General features: G+C 53.2%; 1 protein-coding gene across 3 annotated transcripts in view; it reads left to right on the top strand.

Annotated features, from left to right (window-relative positions):
- The window catches only part of Cux2 (cut like homeobox 2), a 172,965-nt gene that overhangs the window by 133,459 nt on the left and 21,973 nt on the right, over positions 1 to 17,533 (top strand). For all 3 annotated transcript variants that reach the window (XM_050159006.1, XM_050159008.1, XM_050159007.1), the window contains exons 5-9: positions 10,894 to 11,028; positions 12,307 to 12,427; positions 13,622 to 13,698; positions 14,634 to 14,700; positions 15,688 to 15,736. In XM_050159006.1, the coding sequence (XP_050014963.1) occupies positions 10,894 to 11,028; positions 12,307 to 12,427; positions 13,622 to 13,698; positions 14,634 to 14,700; positions 15,688 to 15,736 (449 nt within the window). The remainder of the gene's footprint in view (positions 1 to 10,893; positions 11,029 to 12,306; positions 12,428 to 13,621; positions 13,699 to 14,633; positions 14,701 to 15,687; positions 15,737 to 17,533) is intronic.

Below are 17,533 nucleotides of genomic sequence, written 5' to 3'. Positions count from 1 at the left end.
GGGGGGGTGGAGGGTGGGGGTGGTGCAGGTGAAGGTGGTGGTGGTATGTGTGTGTGTGAGAGAGAGACAGAGAGATGGAGAGAGAGAGAGAGAGACTTAATCAGCCTGGTATGACGTATCTTCATGGCTCCTTCCTGATTTCTGCCTTGCAAGTTGGAGGGCAGCTTTGACGTGATGCCTGCCTGGGTCTTCTCATCCAGGGTCGCAGGTGACTCAGCCAGCAGGGGACGATAGAGGAATAATGCCACCTTTCCAACAGCCAACCTCAGAATCTCAGTACTGAGGGGAATTCCCCTTCCAGACAACATGGACAAAGCAGGGAAGGATCTGCTGACCTGCTCACAGTGGTTAGGGCCAACCCCGTCCCCGTGTCTGTCAGAAGTGTGCTCCACCCGACCACTGTGCCTGTGTCTGCTATGGCAGCGCGTGTTTTCGCTCTAAGGAAACATCTAGAACAGGCGTCTAGATTCACTGTGAGACTGCAGGGGCCAGGGGAGGGGTACGGGCTTTCCTTCTGGGTGGAGAAGATTCTAGAACTTGAGGGAGGCAAGGCAAGGGTGCTCTGTAGGTGAACTGTGTGCTACTGGAGGCTTTCCTTAAACAACAAACCCCCAGCGAGACGAGCGTCACCTCAGATGAACACAGCAGCCTTCTGCTGCTGCAAGTCTCCGCGTCCGAGGTCCTGGCAGTACTCTGCCTGCAGTGCTGGCCTTGGTCCGGCTGTGGGTCTTAGCATGGTGACCCTTTTGAGGATGTTTGGCTTAAAGTACACGATTCCTTGTCGCTTTCCCATGTGTTGGCTCACACCGCCACACACACAGCAGATGTCAGGGCCACAAGGTCACCACCCCAATAGACTGCCTTGCTAAGCTTGTGGGGGGCACCAGCCATTCTGACACTTGGGGTATCCTGACTCAGGTCAGACATGAGGCTTCAAGTTGGGCGTGGTAGTTTACATCTGTGACTCTAGCGTTCAGAAGGCTGAGGCTAGCCTGGGCTACACAGTGAGACTGTTTCAACAACAAAGTGAAAGAGTTGGGGAGGTGGCTCAGTTAGCACGATGCTTGCCTGGGTCTCATCTCTAGCACCACGTGACATCCTGGGTGTGGTGGTGAATGCTGGCAGTCCAGAGCCAGGCTGATTCTGGGGGTTCAGGGACAGGCAGCCTCTAGCCTATTTGAGGGGCTCCAGGACGCTGAGGCCTGTCTCAAAAAACAAAGCAGGACCCCTGAGGCTAACTTCTGACCTCCACCTGGCACACACATGCATGCACACTCAGACGTGCAAGTGTACACGCACACGTGTGCATGCATGTAAGAGGAAACAATATTTCACTTCTCGGATTCACCATGGGACCCTCATCTTTCAGAACCCCAGGCTGTTTTAACTCAGTTGTGGGCTCAGCCAAGAGCCACATGAGCCCCTGAGACTGGTGTGGAACCTTCCAAAAAAATCCTCATTGCCTCTTACACCTGTCCTCAAAGCCTGGGTACTCAGAGGTCATGGGGAGGCTGGGGAGCCCAGCACTGACCCCATGCCTTCCCAGGTAGCCTCCCATGCAGAAGGGGGACGGAGGGAGTGCCATATCCCAGTTGTCACCGAGTTAGAAAACGAGGCGCCTTAACGGATGGAGATGCGCCACACAAACAGCCCCTTTAGGGGCACTAATTCATTTTCGAGACATTTAAGAATAACACAATGTTTTAATGATTTCTTCAGGGAATTGAGAAGACGTATTTTTGTGCTCATTAAATGTTATCCACAGACACGAGAAGCAAATGTCAGATTGGAGGTTTGGGGGGACTCTGAACATGCAGGCACACACACTCACTCACACTCGCACACTCTTCTCACTCCTACGCAGCCGGGATGCACCGACTCCCCATTGGTCTATGTCTTGACAGGCAAATTATTTGTCGCAGTTACCCCCACCCAAGTCCTGATTCAACATTTCCGTCTGAATGACTGGCTGCTGCCAGCACGAGCCCTTGGCAGGCAGCGAGACGCGGGCTGATTGCTCAGCAACTATTTTGATAAGTGCGCAGTCCGTGTATCTGTAATTACGGAAGAAAACCGTAAATCTTTTGGATATTGTTCGCACAGATGTGGCACGAAGTGAGAAAAAAAAAAACCAGTAAAATGTGTTAAAAGCGTAATTAATGTCATTGTTGTGAGGGAAGACTTGATTTAAACTCCTTGGCTCCAAGCGTGCCGTGTTGATAGCTCATGTCTTCACTGTGCACAAGCCAAGCCGTGGGGGGACCCGGCCCAGCCTCAGCAGGAGAACCTGGGGACCCAGTGACTAGAACACAGGGAAAAGAAAAGGGGAACAGGAGGAGAGAGCAAGGGAGGCCAGGGGGATACGTGGACACACGACTGAGCCCACTGCAAGACAGGTGAGTGGTCCAAAGGGCTTCTTGTATTTTCTTTGGGTTTCTAAAACTCGGGTGCAAGACTTGAGACTTCCCTGCTGGTGTGCCTTTCTCTGCAGTGTCCTTTGGGGTGAGATCGTTTGGGGAAGAGAGAAGGAAGGTTTTTTTGGCTGCAGTGTACATAATCAGGAGTCTGTCCTCAGTGTGTTGAGCTACATGGCCTTAGCCTGGAGCCTCACCCTCTCTGGTCTCTATGTCTTTAAAAAAAAAAAGAGGTCACAGAACCTTCTGGTTGGTTGGCATGAGGGTTTGATGCTTCGTGTGTGAGGTGATTTTAAGGAACATCCCATAGCTTGTGGATAGCAGGGTCCAAGGGTTGCAAGTGTCTGCTGTGGATCACACGGGGCTGTCACCTGTCTATGACCCTGGGGACACCGTGTGGTTGACGCTATTGGTCTGTGCAACAGGGAGCTACTTGGCCAGGTTTCAGGGTTTATAATGTGTCTTCCCAAGGCTAAAAAAAGAAGAAAGAAAGTAGCTTGACATACACACACGCAGCTCTCTCAGACAACAGCCAGTGGAAGGAAGGCAAACGAGGGACCATTTGTCACCTCACTGTGTCGCCCCACGTGAACCTCTACAGAGGCTCTCCGGGTCCCCTTCCCCAGCCTTGGCTGTGGTTCTGTCTCCTATGTAGCTGTTCTTGGGTGTCCCGAGCCCCTTCCCACTCTGCCCATGCGCCGAGGGCTCAGTGTTGTTGTGCTGGGTTTCTCTGGATGAGAAGAACAGAATGTACGAAGGAAAGTCCACGTCTTGATCATAAACCCTGTGGTCGGAACAGACGAGGCTGCTTCTCCTTGTTGGTCTGCACAGCTCCTCTGTATTTACTCTGTGTCCTCAGACATATTTTGCAAATGGACCGTTTGTGTCGTTCCTTCATGCGTATTGGGACTTTAGGGTTGTTGTCGTGCGGATGCTCTTTGCATATTAGGGATGGGAGTGTTGGTACTGGTAGACATGCTTGGCACTTTCTCTCCTCAACTGATTTTTGCTTTTTAACTTTGTTCATAACCTCTCTTATATACGGTACCTAGCAGATGTGCAAACCACGATTTCTAGAAAGTAGAGAATCTTACCAAATCTTTCTTTCTGTGTCCTATTTTCAAGCACTTTTTCGCCTGAAGGTTGGAAGGGGTTTTTGAGTATTTTTGTGATCTTCTAAAATGTACGAAATATATTTTTGATGGAAGCAGGAAGTAAAATAGCTAGTTTTGAGATTTGTCCCAAATGGCTAATTCTAGCGCCATCTAGTGATGGCCGTGGTTAGGAGGTTTTAGTATAATCGGGAATAGTGGTGTCCACTGTTGCTCCTGCCGTCACCCCCTCTCCCTCCTTCCCTCCCTCCTTCCCACCCTCCCTTCCCATCCCCCATGCTTGTGTCTGCAGGGAGTCATAAGAACACAGAGAAACACTTCATTTGCACTCGAATGGAAGACAGAGGTGCCATCTTGCCAGGACATTTCTGGGGTGCTGTTTCATGGTGCTGCCTGCATGACAGGCATTATGCTAACCCCTCAAAAGCACACACACACACACTCATACACCCCCTTCAAGGTAGGCTCAGAGAGGTCAGGTCTCCTACTGGAGGTCACACAGCAGAGAAGAACTGGAATCTAAGACTGGCAGTTTCTGGTGTCCACCCTCGCTGCTGAATTCATTCGTAAACCGAAGGACTTTGGGAGATTCGGGGAAAGAGGGGACACTGTGGAAGGGGCTATACTGCCAGTCCTTTGGGGGGCTGGACCAGGAGGCTAGAGAGACTCTTGCTGGAAAACCAGCTGCTCTCACTAGCAGAGCCCCAGCATCTCCTGTGTGATCCCCCAGTGCTGAAGGTAGCAAAGAGCTACAAATGTGGGGGAGGGGGGACAGCAGAGGAAGAAGGGGGCTCCGCTCTACAGTGATGGGCCAGGCCCCTCTGCCATTCTGTGTCTCCCTCCATGCCTGGCTCCTCCCCAGCCTGTTTCCCCGACACATAAAGTGTAGACAGTGGTACCCCTTTTATGGGGCTGTGGCTCCTGCGCCACTGCTTTGGCAAGTATTGAGCGCCTGCTGTTTGCCACAGAAGCACGGTGTTGAATGAGATGGACCCCTTCCTGCCCTCCTGGGATGTCTGTACACGTCACACACGGAGCCGTGTTTGCACTGTGACATGTTTTGTGACCAGGGTGACTTTGAGAAACTCTCTCCCTTTCTGGGCTGCTGTTTTCCTCTGGACAAATGAGCTCATCCCCCGCGACCTTAGAAGTATTGAACGGGATGGCATTTCAGGTGCCTGGCTTGTCGTAGCTGCTCAGCTAACAGTGCCAGGGAGGGGGACCCTCAAGGCCCTCCCCTCCCCCGTGTCCAGAGGCCTCTGAGCCGGTCAGCTCAGGCCACTGTGGGGAGAAAGGAGCAGGTAGGGTAGGCCCATGGCTGTTGTAGAGAGAGGGAGCTGTAACCCATCTGCTGAGGAAAAGTTAGGACTCTGTGCCACCCACGCAGGCACCGCCCGAGCCCAGATGGGAGCAGGCTACTGCCTGGGCTCGAGCTTGGAGGGGCGCACGCATACTTCTGCATATATGTTTCTAAGCAGCCTTGTGGCCAGCCTTCTGGCTTCAGCATCCCCAAAATTCCTCTGCGTGCCACTTTGGGGCGGATGCAAAAGGAGGGAAGGACCAGACATATTTCCCTGTGTCTCCAGCCCCTGCCTCTCACCATGAGCACCAGGAGACATAGGACAGGCTTCCTCACACAACAAGAATGCTCTCCGCCCCGTTTATTAGCCACCCAGCTCTCACTCTCAGCTGTCCCTGTCCACATCTGGGCCACCCTCGCCCTCTTTAAAAGTCCAGTCAGTTTAACTTATCCACGACCTTGCTTGTTCATATACTTTGGATTTGGGGGTTCCCAGCTTTTGCTTTTGAGACATCTAGGTTGGATCAAAAATCTCCTGTGTCCCCAGGACTGCAGCCCCACCCTCTGCACACGGGCCCTAGCTGCAGGAGCCACTGGGGGAGGCAATGCCCTTAGCCTGGTGTCCCAGGGAACTAAACCAGGCAGAAGGAAGTGGAGGGGACTGTCGTGGTGCTAGTGGCCTCTCTGAGGCCCACGGCCTCATCTGTGACTGTGAACTGTAGTCGTGAGGAACCACTGAGGTCTTGTTACTGGGATGGTGACTCTAGAGGATAGGGGAGCGGAGAGCACCCCTTCTGCAGCCTGACCTGGACTGTTTCTCCAGATATATCCTGTTGACTAGATCATCACCATGTTGCCTCTCCTCAGTGTCTCCCCCAGCAGGTCTCACCTGCCCAGCCCACCCCACGAGTCCATTCTCGATGACATAGGCCTCATCTTTCTCTTGGTCCTCTGTCCCGTCTGAGTGGCGACTGCAGAGGCCAGGTCTCTCCTCTCCTTCGATGCTCCCATAGTACCCAGCAGGCCCTGGCAGGGTATGGCAGGAGGGAGAACCATGCCTGGCATTTAGTGCGGGATCAATAGCCATAAACTTGTGGCTACTGCTGCAACAGGCTTGTGCCCCACAGCTCTGCAGGCCAGAAGTCAAGGCCTGCCTCCCAGGACTGCACCCTGCAGGTGTAGGGACGACCCCCTCTGCCTTCCCCAGCTTGGACAGTACGATGGGCAGTTGGTAAGTGGTGAGGGTGCCTCTGTCAGAGCTCCATGCAGGTCCCCAGGCGACCACTTCCAGCTTCCTCCTCCATCACACTTCTCAGACGACCCACATGTATTGACTATGCGTCATGTGACCGGCCAGCGCAGGACCCCAGGGATGAGGGAGACAACATGGAAGCCAGGGACCAGTCCCAGGTCAAGGGCTTTTCTCCCGTTGTTCAGTCTGTGACCACACACAGCTAGCAGTGAGCCCACCCCTACCCTGCCCCCCCCCCCCCCGGAAACCTGGCTGTCTCCCCTCCTGCGCTGTCACCACCCACAGCTACTGGGACCAGTGTGAGTGGCCTCACATCTTGTTCCCCCTTCAGCCACATTGCACATAGTGTGTGTGAGTCTTTCCACTGCCCTTGGACTCAGCCACAGGAGTGTTGGCCTGTGTTGTGCCCTGAGTTACCACAGTGCTCGGTACAATCCCTGTACTGACCAGCTCTGGGTGTACACCCCCACATACCTGTGCCCGACTTTCAGCTCTGAGTTACCTGATCCCCAGGGAGGACTGGAATATGAATATGCTCAGGGTTCTAGAGGTCGCAAGTTCAGGGTCAGGGCAGAAGCACCGCCTCCTGCACAGCGTCCACCTGAGAGCTTGGCCGTGCACCTGGTCCCTTGCAGAGCGAGTAGGTGTGACCGCCTTGAATGTTCTCAGTCACTGCTGGGAACAATTTGGCTCTTGTGGCCTTGAGGGGACTCAGTGGGGGAGCCGGGCACTGTTCCCCCCCTCCTCTCAGGTGCTCTGTTGCAGAAGGGACATACAATAATAATCTCACTAACGGGAACCATGACAGTGCAGTGCCTGGGCCAGAGGTCTGCACTGTCTGGGGCTCCATGAGCTGTCCTTTGCTGACCTCAGGTAGTATGTCCCCTTCCTGTCTTCAACTGCCTACAGGGAAACTGAGGCCCAAGGGACCCTAAGCCACTTTCCATGGCAATGTCATAGCTAAGATTTTGCCTTGAGTGCGTGGCTCCCCTCATGACAGGCCCTGGAAGTGACCAAGCAAGAGGGTGGCAGGCTCCCTGGGGAGCTCTAGGGTTCCTCCATACCCACATCAGCTGGAAGACTGGGGATCTCAGCCTCCCCTGGTCCACTGTGGGGGGATCCCTTCCCCCATTGCCTTACTCAGGGGTAGTACCTCATGCCTCAGTTTCTCCATCTGTACAACGGAGATAGATTGCTTACCTCCCAACGTGGCTGAGAGGACTCCGTTACAGCACTGGGTTGGGATTAAGTGACAAATGAAGCAAGCCAGCCTGTCTCCAGGGGAGCCTTCTGTGTGGTCTCAGGAGTTCCCAGAGTGGAGTTATCTCAGAGCAAGGAAACTTGGATCCATTTCTCCCAGGAACCCATGACAGCTTGTGGGGTCACTCTCTGCCTCCAGACTCCACAGACCGTCGCTGTAGGCTGGCTGGCCCCAGGACACCTGAGCTCCCGTGAGCAGCCAGCGCCTGCCTTGCCTTTCTCCCGTGAGGAGCCACACTCCTGCTCTCCAGACTTCCGTCAGCGGTCAGCACAGAGCCACATGGCCCGTGGGGCCAGGGCCGTTCCCAGCCTGAGTCACACCATCTCTCCCTCCCTGTCTCTTATCCATTTGAGTAGGTTGTGCAGAGGGTCAAACCCAGAGCCTTGCGCCCACTAGGCGAGAGCTCCACTGCTGAGCCAGGGACTTACGTAACCCAGGCTGGCTTTGAACAGGGTGTTATGCAGCCCAGGCTGGCCTCATCCTCCTGCCTCCATCTCTAGCATGCTGGGATTAGAGGTGTGTGCCATCAGTCCTGATTTATGAGGAGTCAGTGTTGAAACCCTGGGCTCCATGCACACGAGGCCAGCATTAAACCAGCCAAGCCACATCCCCAGGCTTCCTTTCACTAAGTCACCCTGGCGGACCTTGAACTTGCAATCCTCTTGCGGTGGCCTCCAGAGGGGTTGAGCTGACAAGCCTCATCACCAGGTCGCCAGCTCTCTGTCTTCTTTTGAATCTCCCCTTCAACGCCTCCTGGGAAGTAAGAAATTCCCAGCCCATATCCCTTCCACCTCTCCTGTGTGGAGGCCAGACTCCCAGGGTGGGATACACACATCAGCCAGGAACTCAGGGAGGGCCAAGGGCTGCCCCTGGTCTCTGTAAACAGCAGGTGACAGACACCTTTCCTGCCCTGGCGTGCTCCTTTGGCCTGCCTTCTGGGCCTCTGGGCCCCCCATCTGAAACTTTCCTGTCGTCGCGTGGCCTCTTTTGCCTCTGCTCTCCATGTTTATCTAACTTCCCTGACCCCTGCAAACGCCCAGCGCCTTTTTTCTTCCTTCCTCAAAAACCAGGCCACAATAGAAAGCAATTCCTTGAACTTATTAAAAAATCTAGACTTGTAAATTAATTTGTTCGTGTTGTACAAAGGCAGTGCAGATGGGCTCGTTAGCATGCACACAACAAATAATTAGAGATGAATTTTTAGCCGGCCTGCCTAATGCGCTTGCTGGGTTAATTATGTCAATGTATAATTACACCAGCCCGGGGAGGCATAATGGCACACCCCGCTGAGCAGGCCCGGCCTAATGACAGGCGTTGGAGGGGGGGGTGCTGACAGAGGAGAGCCACTGCCAAGTCCCTCACACCTGCTCACCTCAGTGCATGCGCGTCGTCCAGCCTTCCGCCACCCCAACAAACAGGAGACAAAGACTAAAACAAGGAGCCACCTTGTTCCGGCCAGACCGGAAGGCGTCCCCAGGCGCGCATGGTGCTTGTCTAGACTGCCAGGCTTCAGCCAGGATCAGGGAGAAGGGAGAAGCAAATAGTTGTGACTCCGGTGTGGACCAAGGGATAGCAGACGCGGACTTAGAGAGGAGTGAGACTGTGGTGGGACCTTTGAAGGGGACACAGGGTCAGGATGGACTCAATGTGGAGGTCTTCCTGGAAAAGGTGGCATATGAGCTGTTGGAAGGGAGGAGCATGTTCTTGCTGGCACTCCTGTGCATAGCCTCTGAGGTGAGGGCTGGGGCATCATGAAGAAGGAGTGGTTGGGGTTTCTGTGTCTCATGAGGTCTTGGGGGCTGTGTTGAGCCTTCTGGGTGCTGCCACCTATGGTGAGGCACAGAAGGGGATAGCTGCTTGTCAAAGCTGCACAACAATCCTGAGAATGGGGGCTGGTTAAGAGCACTGACTGCTCTTCCAGAGGACCCGGGTTCAATTCCCAGCACCCACATGGCAGCTCATAACTGTCAGAAGATCCAGTTCCAGGGGATCTGACACCTTCACACCAATGCACATAAAATAAAGTTAAATAAACCATAAAAATATTTAAAAAAAAAAAAGCAATCCTGAGAATGGAGTTTGTGGATCAATGGGAAAGGGGCTCGAGATGAGTACCGAGGTCCAGGACACATCCATGAGCCTTGCATGTACCTGCTGAGGCCGTAATTGCACACGCTGGGTCCAGCCACATTCGTAAGCTCCCACCAGAGACCCTGACCCCAATGTCACATCACCTGACTCCCCGAGCCTCGGTTGTTGTTGTTGTTGTTTTCATATGACAATGGGTTGGATCCAAGCCAGCCACAGGGGTGCACTGAGAACTGTGGTTGCCATTCCTGTGCTGGGATCTGTCCCCTGCAAGGTGTCTCTCCCCTTGACCTCTCGAGTGCATTGGGTGTGATGGCAAGGCTTACGTCCTGGAGTGGGTTTTCCTCCTCTTAATTGGTGCATGTCACAGCCCATGGTGTGTCCACCCAGGGGTGAGAGAGAGCTTTACTGGAAATAGGCAGTGAGGGTTCCAGGGACAGTGGAAGAGCCACAGAACTGATGGTCATTTGACTGCAAGGGACTAGAAAGGTGGGATCCAGGTCCCCCCAGGTCGGAGCATCCTTGCTCAGCTTGGATCCCTCAGCCGTTTCATGTCTCATGTAGTCATTGTGTATGTGTGGCGACAAGTGGGGAGGGTTGTGAGTCCAACCCTAATAGCAGAAGTTAGTTACATGCTCATTGAGACACCATGCAGGGAAGAGGAAGCTCCCAAAACGTACAAGTATCCTGGAAGACTTGGAGGGGCCTCCCAACCTTAGAAATGCATGACAACATGCAGGCATGGTGCTAGAGAAGGAACTAAGAACGTTACATTCTATCCACAGGCAGCAGGCAGACAATAAGATAGGGCCTGCAGCTGGGTACGGTGTCATGTACCTTTAATCCCAGCACTCCTGAGGCAGAGGCAGGTGGATCTCTATGAGCTTGAAGCCAGCCCGGTTTACAGAGTTAAGTTCCAGGACAACCAGGGATACATAGAGATGCCCCATCTCAAAACAAAACAAAAATAAATAATAAATAAATTAAAAGGTTGGGCCTGGCATAGGCTTTTGAAACCTCAAAGCCACACCCACTGACAAACCTCAGCGTGGCCGCACCTCCTAATCCTTCCCAAATACTTCCCATAACTGGGAGCCAAGCATTTAAACATAAAGCCTATGAGGGCCATTCTCATTCAAACCAGCACTTGCAGGGACCCAAGTTTGTTTTCCAGCACCCTTGTAAGGTGGCTCACAACCACCTGTAACTCCAACTCCAGGGCATCTGACACCTCAGGCCACTCACACTCATGTGCACAAGCCCCCTACACACACACACACACACACACACACACAATTTTAAAATGTTTTGAATCTTTAAATGAAAAGGAAAGAAGTTATCCCTATACTCCATAGCCGTCAGAGTGACTCTAAGTGGTTCTTACATACTTTCCCCCGGTTTTCTATGGAAGGCCACCTTGATCTCCTGACCCCTACCTTCCCCCTTCTCTCTCTCTCTCCTTGTAGACGCTGTTCCTTCGTTTGAGGTGGCGCAGACTCTGGACGACAGACTGCAGCGCCCCAGCTTTGACCCCAGCGGGCAGCGCCTACAAGACCTGCACATCTTGTGGAAGAGGTGCCCAGAGCCACCCAGCATCAGAGGTACCCACGATGCCACCATGGGATCATGGTGGGACAAACCTGGATGTCGGAGTTTCAGCTAAGCTTGGGTCGTGGGATGGGAGCTGGGCTTCACTGCCTCCGGTGACAATGGGTTATGGCCGCAGGGCTCAGAATCTGTGCTCTCGGGCCCTATCACCTTGTACACATGGCATCCAGTCAGAGCAGTGCTGACCCCATGCCCGAACATTCCAGCCCTCAGAAAGCCGAGACCAAGGGCCAGCCTGAACTATGCAGACCCTGTCTCAAAACAAACAAACAACAACAACAACAACAACAAAACTTGTATAAACTGACAACATGATCACTCCATGGCATGGTTAAGTGGAAGGTTTTGTATTGTAGATATGAGAGAGAACAGCCAGAGGCATCTGGGAGAGCAGGACAGCTAGGGAGGAAGAGAGGGAAGGAGGGAGGGAGAGAGGGAGGGAGGGAGGGAGGGAGGGAGGGAGGGAGGGAGCAAGAGTGCAGGCAAGAGAAAGCATAGCTGGGGGAGGGGAGTGCAGGGTAGAGAGGAGGAGGAGATGAGAGGGCTGGGTACTGACTATGAAGTGTGTAACAGGTACTTGTGCAGAGGGAGCTGAAGGCCAGCTTGTGTGTTGGTGCACTAACAGGCACCACAGATGCTGTTTGTCCCTTCTGCCAGTGATAAGGGAGATGGCTCCTTTTGGTCAGAAGGGGCCCCTGAGTGTGCTGTCTGAGGCTGGAACTTTGGGAATTTGTCTTTGTGTCTTAGCCAGGGTCACTATTACTGTGATGAAATCCCATAACCATAAGTAGTTTGGGAAGGAAAGGGTTTATCTGGCTTACACAGTTCGTCACTGAGGGAAGTCAGGACAGGAACTAAAGCAGGGCAGGAACCTGGAGGCAGGAGCTGATGCAGAGGTCATGGAGGGTGCTGCTTACTGGCTTGCTTCCCATGGCTTGCTCAGTTAGCTTTCTTATAGAACCCAGGACCACCAGCCCAGGGATGACCCCACCCACCATGGATTGGTCCCTCCCTCATTGATCACTAATTAAGAAAATGCCCTACTGGCCTGTCTACAACCCTATGTTATGGAAGTATTTTCTCAATTGAGGCTCCCTATTCTTCTCAGATGACTGTAGCCGGTGTCACACTGACGTAAAAGCCAGTCAACACGCTTTGTGAGCATGCCAGCCCAGAAGCCAGAGGGGCTGATCCCAGGGGTCCGTGTGGCCTGTGGGAAACTTCTGTGACTGCATCTCAGTGATGAGTGTGGTCCTCCCTGTCTTCCACAGAGCAGAACGAGGGGACGTGTCCTACTGGGCACACGCCAGCCAACGGCAGCCACCTGCCAGGTCCCCAGCATACCCTCCTGACAGACACCTTGCTGCAGAAGGATGAGGCCGAGAGACAGAAGTGAGGAGGGAGGGAGGGAAGGACGGAGAGAGGGATGGGGAGGGAGGGCCACCAGGAAGCCCAAGGGCAGATGGGAGATGGGGAAGGGTGAGGACCCTGAAGCCGACCCTAGGACTCTTACCTCATCACTCTTGGGCCTCAGTTACCCTGTCTGAGGAATGGGCTGGTCTGGATACATTCATTAGTCTAACCCAGAGGGGTGGATATATATACTTCTGAGCTGGTCAAGAGGAAGAAATAAAGACAAGCCATGTCAATAAAACAGTAAAGAAAAATCCAGCAAGAGGGAGGACATAAAATGGGATGGTCTTTCCAGGACCCCAGGAGGGCATGGTGGGGGAGGGGGTCAGTCAGTGAGACTTCTGCAGGGGTAGATAGGAAGGGTGTGACAGGCCCAGGGAGCATCCTGTTTGAAGGATCTGAGGTAGACACCTGGAGCAGCAGTGGCTGAGCGGGGAAGGCTCATTCCCAGTTAGGAGGGTCAGCCCCAGCTCTGTGTGTATCACCCTTCCCCAACTCACTGCCAGCTGACTCGCTGCTGCTCCACCTGAGAGAGGCCTCAGTGGGCTGGCTGAACATCCAAGCTCCTGCCACAGGCAGCAGAATGACCCCGTGGAACAGGAATAAAACCAGGAAGGCCGCAGACTGACATTGCAGGCCCCGCGACACCCATTGTGTTGGAACCCATCAAGAGCTCTGCTTTATAGATAAGCATGTCCCAGGAGCTGCTTCCAGATTACCACACAGAGGCTCATACTAATTGTAAATGCTCAATCAATAGCTCAGGCTTGTTACTAACTAGCTCTTACGTTTTAAGTTAACCGTATTCCTTATTTATGCTCTGCCACATGGCAGGACCTTTATCAGCATGACACGTTTATCTCCTGCTCCCTCTGCATCTGGCTGGCGACTCCTGACTTCGCCCTTCCTCATCCCATCATTCCCAGTTTGGCTTTCCCACCTAACTTTATTCTGTTCAGCTATTGACCAGTCAGCTTGTTTATTAAACCAATCATAGTGATATACATTCATACAGTATAAAGGAATATTCCCCAGCAGACGACACACTGAGGAGTATATATGCAGATATATCAAGTCTGGATTCCTCATAAAGTGCAGGCAGTGGGGAGGGCGTAGCTCAGGGTGGGACCAGGTCGGTTCCTGCAACCAGCATGAGCAGTCCTGTCTCTGCAGGGGCCTCCAAGAAGTCCACGTCACCTTGGCAGCCAGGCTGGGGGAGGCAGAGGAGAAAATCAAGGTGTTACATTCAGGTATGACCCCCGGCTCAGGTGGCAGCCCTCAAACTACGTGGCTGGAAACAGTGTGGGGGTCAAGCCATGAACTTGGGGAGATGGGTTGGGTGAGCCCCCCCAAGATGGAAAGGAAGCCAGAAGTAGGGTGTAGAGAACAACTCATTCAGCAGGGGCTAGCCCAAAGCTGCAAGCTTGTATGGAACCAAATGGGGTGATTCTTTGACAGCACTGAGCCCTGGAGGCAGAGGCAGAGATGGTGTGGGGGGCACCTGGTGGAACCAGGTTACCAGGAAGATGGCTACTGCCCTGGGCCACGAGGCAGGATCTGGTGGCCCAGTAAGTAACCTACCCTTTATATTTCTCCATGTAACTGACAGGCAGCTGAGGCAGGAGGATTAAGGCTAGCCTGAGCTACATAGTGAGTTCCAGACCAGCCTTAGACATACTGTGAAATACTGTCCCTAAACACCAAAACAAAGGGAAAAAAGAAAAAAACAAACAAACAAACAAAACCACTGAATTTTTCTAGAAATCTCTCGGTGTCAGTCAGAAACTGAAGCTCCTTGGCTTTTCTGGCAAGGCTGTCCTCAGGGTGGGTCGAGTGGCCCCTCTCAGGCTATAACACAGTGGTCCTCAGCCTTCCTAATGCTGCGGGCCCTTTAATACAGTTCCTCATGCTGTGGTGACCCCAACCATAACTTTATTCTCATTGTACCTCATAGCTGTAACTGTGCTACTGTAATGTATCTTAATGTAATTATCTGATACGTGACCCTGTGAAAGGTCATGATCCACGGTTTGGGAACCCACTGCTCTAAAAGGCCCTCATCTGCCCCTGAGGAGGGTCCCCCCCGCCGCCAGCTCTTCAATCCCTTTCCACCCAAACTGCCTTCCAGCGTGTATGGGGGGGGGCTGGCCAGGGCTGCTCCTCACCGGGTCTTCACCCCTCCCAGCGCTAAAGGCCACACAGACGGAGCTGCTGGAGCTGAGGAGGAAATACGATGAGGAGGCTGCAGCCAAGTAAGTGAGCTGGGGATGCCTTCTCCCTCTGTACACACCACACACATGCACACACACACACGCACGCACGCACGCACGCGCACACACACAGGCAACCTCTTTCTGACTCTCCACTCTCTGAGCAGCTCTCTCCCTCATTCCCAGGCATGCACCCAATCCGTCTTCCCATCCCACTCACACACCACAGGCACAACACCCTTGGACCCACCTGAATGAGGCCACTGGGCATCCTCACCCCTGACCCTTAACCCCTGACCCATGGAGGCCAAGTGACAGCATTGCAGTGACTCAGAGTGGAAGCCCTTCTTCAGGTTTAAGACATCGCTCACTCCATAAGCATCCAGTGCCTACTGCTTATATAGTGCTGTGCCTCTGAGACCCTGGGGGAACCATGAACTCCTGCCCCGACACGGACAGTAACAGCCACGAGGCGCCCATTCATAGTTACTGTTGAGCACTTGCTGTGTGCAAGCGTTGTACTGAGCTTGTGATTGCTGTCTCCAAGGGAAGGGAAACAGAGGCATTGAAGGCAAGTGTGGCCCAGGCAGGCAGCCCAGTGCACCTTGAGCAGTCGGGACAGCTGGTGCAGGGAAAGCCTAGAGCATGTGTGCACACAGGTGTGACCAGCAGTGTCCCCAGATCCCAGAGTCCCACCCAGCTAGGCAGACCTGTCCTGGGCCCTCAGTGTGGAAGAAGTGATACCACTGTGTGGGGAGCTGACTCTTAGGGGGAAGGGCGCTCAGTAGAGGTACAGTGGGGGGCAGCACTGGTGGTGGCTCCCCAGAGATGGGGGCCCTGATGGTGGGGGCTGGGCTGCCTTCAAGAGGAATTTTGAGGCACAGTCCCTGGTTCCCAGCAGTCAGGATTCTTTTCCACTCTGCCTGTTTTTGTCTCTGGTGGGGAATGTGGAGCACAACCTCCATGGCCCACACTGAGGTACAGTGGAGGCTGGCAGCCAGTCTCAGGGCCCCTTTCCTTTGTATCTAGGGCAGACGAGGTCGGCCTGATCATGACGAACCTGGAGAAAGCCAACCAGGTAAGCGGAAGCCCCCCGAAGCTTCCAGTGGGTGGGGATGGGGGCAGGACTGAGGGAGAAGCGCTGGTTGGGAGGTGTGTGGGCCCCAGCTCTCTGGAAATGCAACAGCTGAGGCCTGACCAGGACGGGCCTACAAACTCCTCAGACATGGACATCCCCATGGTGAGCAGGCTGGCCAGTCCTGTGGCAGGACACATGGCAGTTCTCCTCGGGTCACTACAGGAGGCCCTGTGGCAGGGGACACCTTGGGCACCTTGGGGCTGGCTTTCAGAGCTTGCTGGGAGGCCAGTCCCTGTGGGCACAGTGCAGACTCCTGACACCTCTTGAGCCTCAACTCTTGCCACCATGGGATCAGTGTCCCCCAGGAGGCAGGGCCAGGGCAGTGGTGACAGTGGCTTTCCTGAGCTCAGCTCCTGTGGTTGGTTGCTTGGACTTTCTGTTTGGTTTGAGGCAGGATCTGCTGTGTCTCAGGCTGGCCTTGAACTGCCAGAGTAGCTGACAATGACCTTGAACTCCTGCTCCTCCTGCTAGGATTACAGGAGTGTGCCTCCGCATTAAATTTAAGTTTCCTATAACCTGTGCTGGGGATTGGAGCCTGCGGCTTCACGCGTGCTGAGCAAGCCCTGCCAACTGAGCCACATCTTAGGCGGCTCCTATGTGTTTCTAATGATAATTAAAGGATCTCTATTTTTAGTATTTATATTTATAGTATTTTTAGTAGTTTTTCTTGTTTTTCCAGTGTTTTGAGGCAGGATTTCTCTGTGTAGTCCTGGCTGTCCTGGAACTCACTCTGTAGACCAGGTTGGCCTCGAATTCAGAGATCCCTCTGCCTCTGCCTCCTGAGTGCTAGGATTAAAGGCTTGAACTACCACAGCTTGTTTTTTTTTTCATTCATTTATTTATTTACTTATTTATTATGTATACAATATTCTGTCTGTGTGCATGTCTGCAGGCCAGAAGAGGGCACCAGACCTCATTACAGATGGTTGTGAGCCACCATGTGGTTGCCGGGAATTGAACTCAGGACCTTTGGAAGAGCAGGCAATGCTCTTAACCACTGAGCCATCTCTCCAGCCCCCACAGCTTGTTTTTTATTTGTTTGTTGTTCTTTTTTTCTTTTCTGAGACAGCGTCTCATTGTAGCCCTGGCTGGCATGGAAGTTATTATGAAGACCAGGCAAGCTGTAAACTCATGAGAGCTACCTGTCTCTGGGTCTGAAAGCACCATCATGCCCAGCCTATCTTATACTTTTAATTAGCTCATTCACTCACATGGTTCAAAAATTTAAAAAAAAAAAAAAAAGATAACTCAGCAGATCCTGGGGCAGTGCCCCTCTCCCCAGCAGCCTGCTGACCAGTTTCTGGGCGCTTCTTCCAGAGATGCCACACATTCACAAGCCTGTGGATGATTGTTGATAATGTCAGCCTTTCCCCTCCTCTCAAGCAATGCGTTCACAATTAACCGCAGGCAGACACCATCTCACACATATATGAGCCAATGGGTATCGCCATTCCCGAAAGTGGAATTACTGGGAAAGAGGTCTGTGCTTTCCAGACATGGCAAATGGAGCCACACTGATTTCCTGGCTCCCCTTTTGCAGGGACCAGTCTGGTTTTCTGATAATGAAGCCAGTGCCATGTGTCCAAACTTTCAGATCTTGGCCAATGGCATGGGCTTTAGAAAAGGTGCTATACACTTGTGGTAGAGACAGGAGGACCAGGAATTCAAGGTCATACTTAGCCACATATCAAGTTCAGAACCAGTCCAGACTATAGAAGATTCTGGAATAAATAACCA

This window comes from Alexandromys fortis, unplaced genomic scaffold (assembly GCF_014885135.2).
Source record: "Alexandromys fortis isolate MF-2015 unplaced genomic scaffold, M_Fortis_MF-2015_v1.1 scaffold_90, whole genome shotgun sequence".
Classification (NCBI taxonomy): domain Eukaryota; kingdom Metazoa; phylum Chordata; class Mammalia; order Rodentia; family Cricetidae; genus Alexandromys; species Alexandromys fortis.
This window is presented reverse-complemented; position numbering and strand designations above follow the sequence as displayed.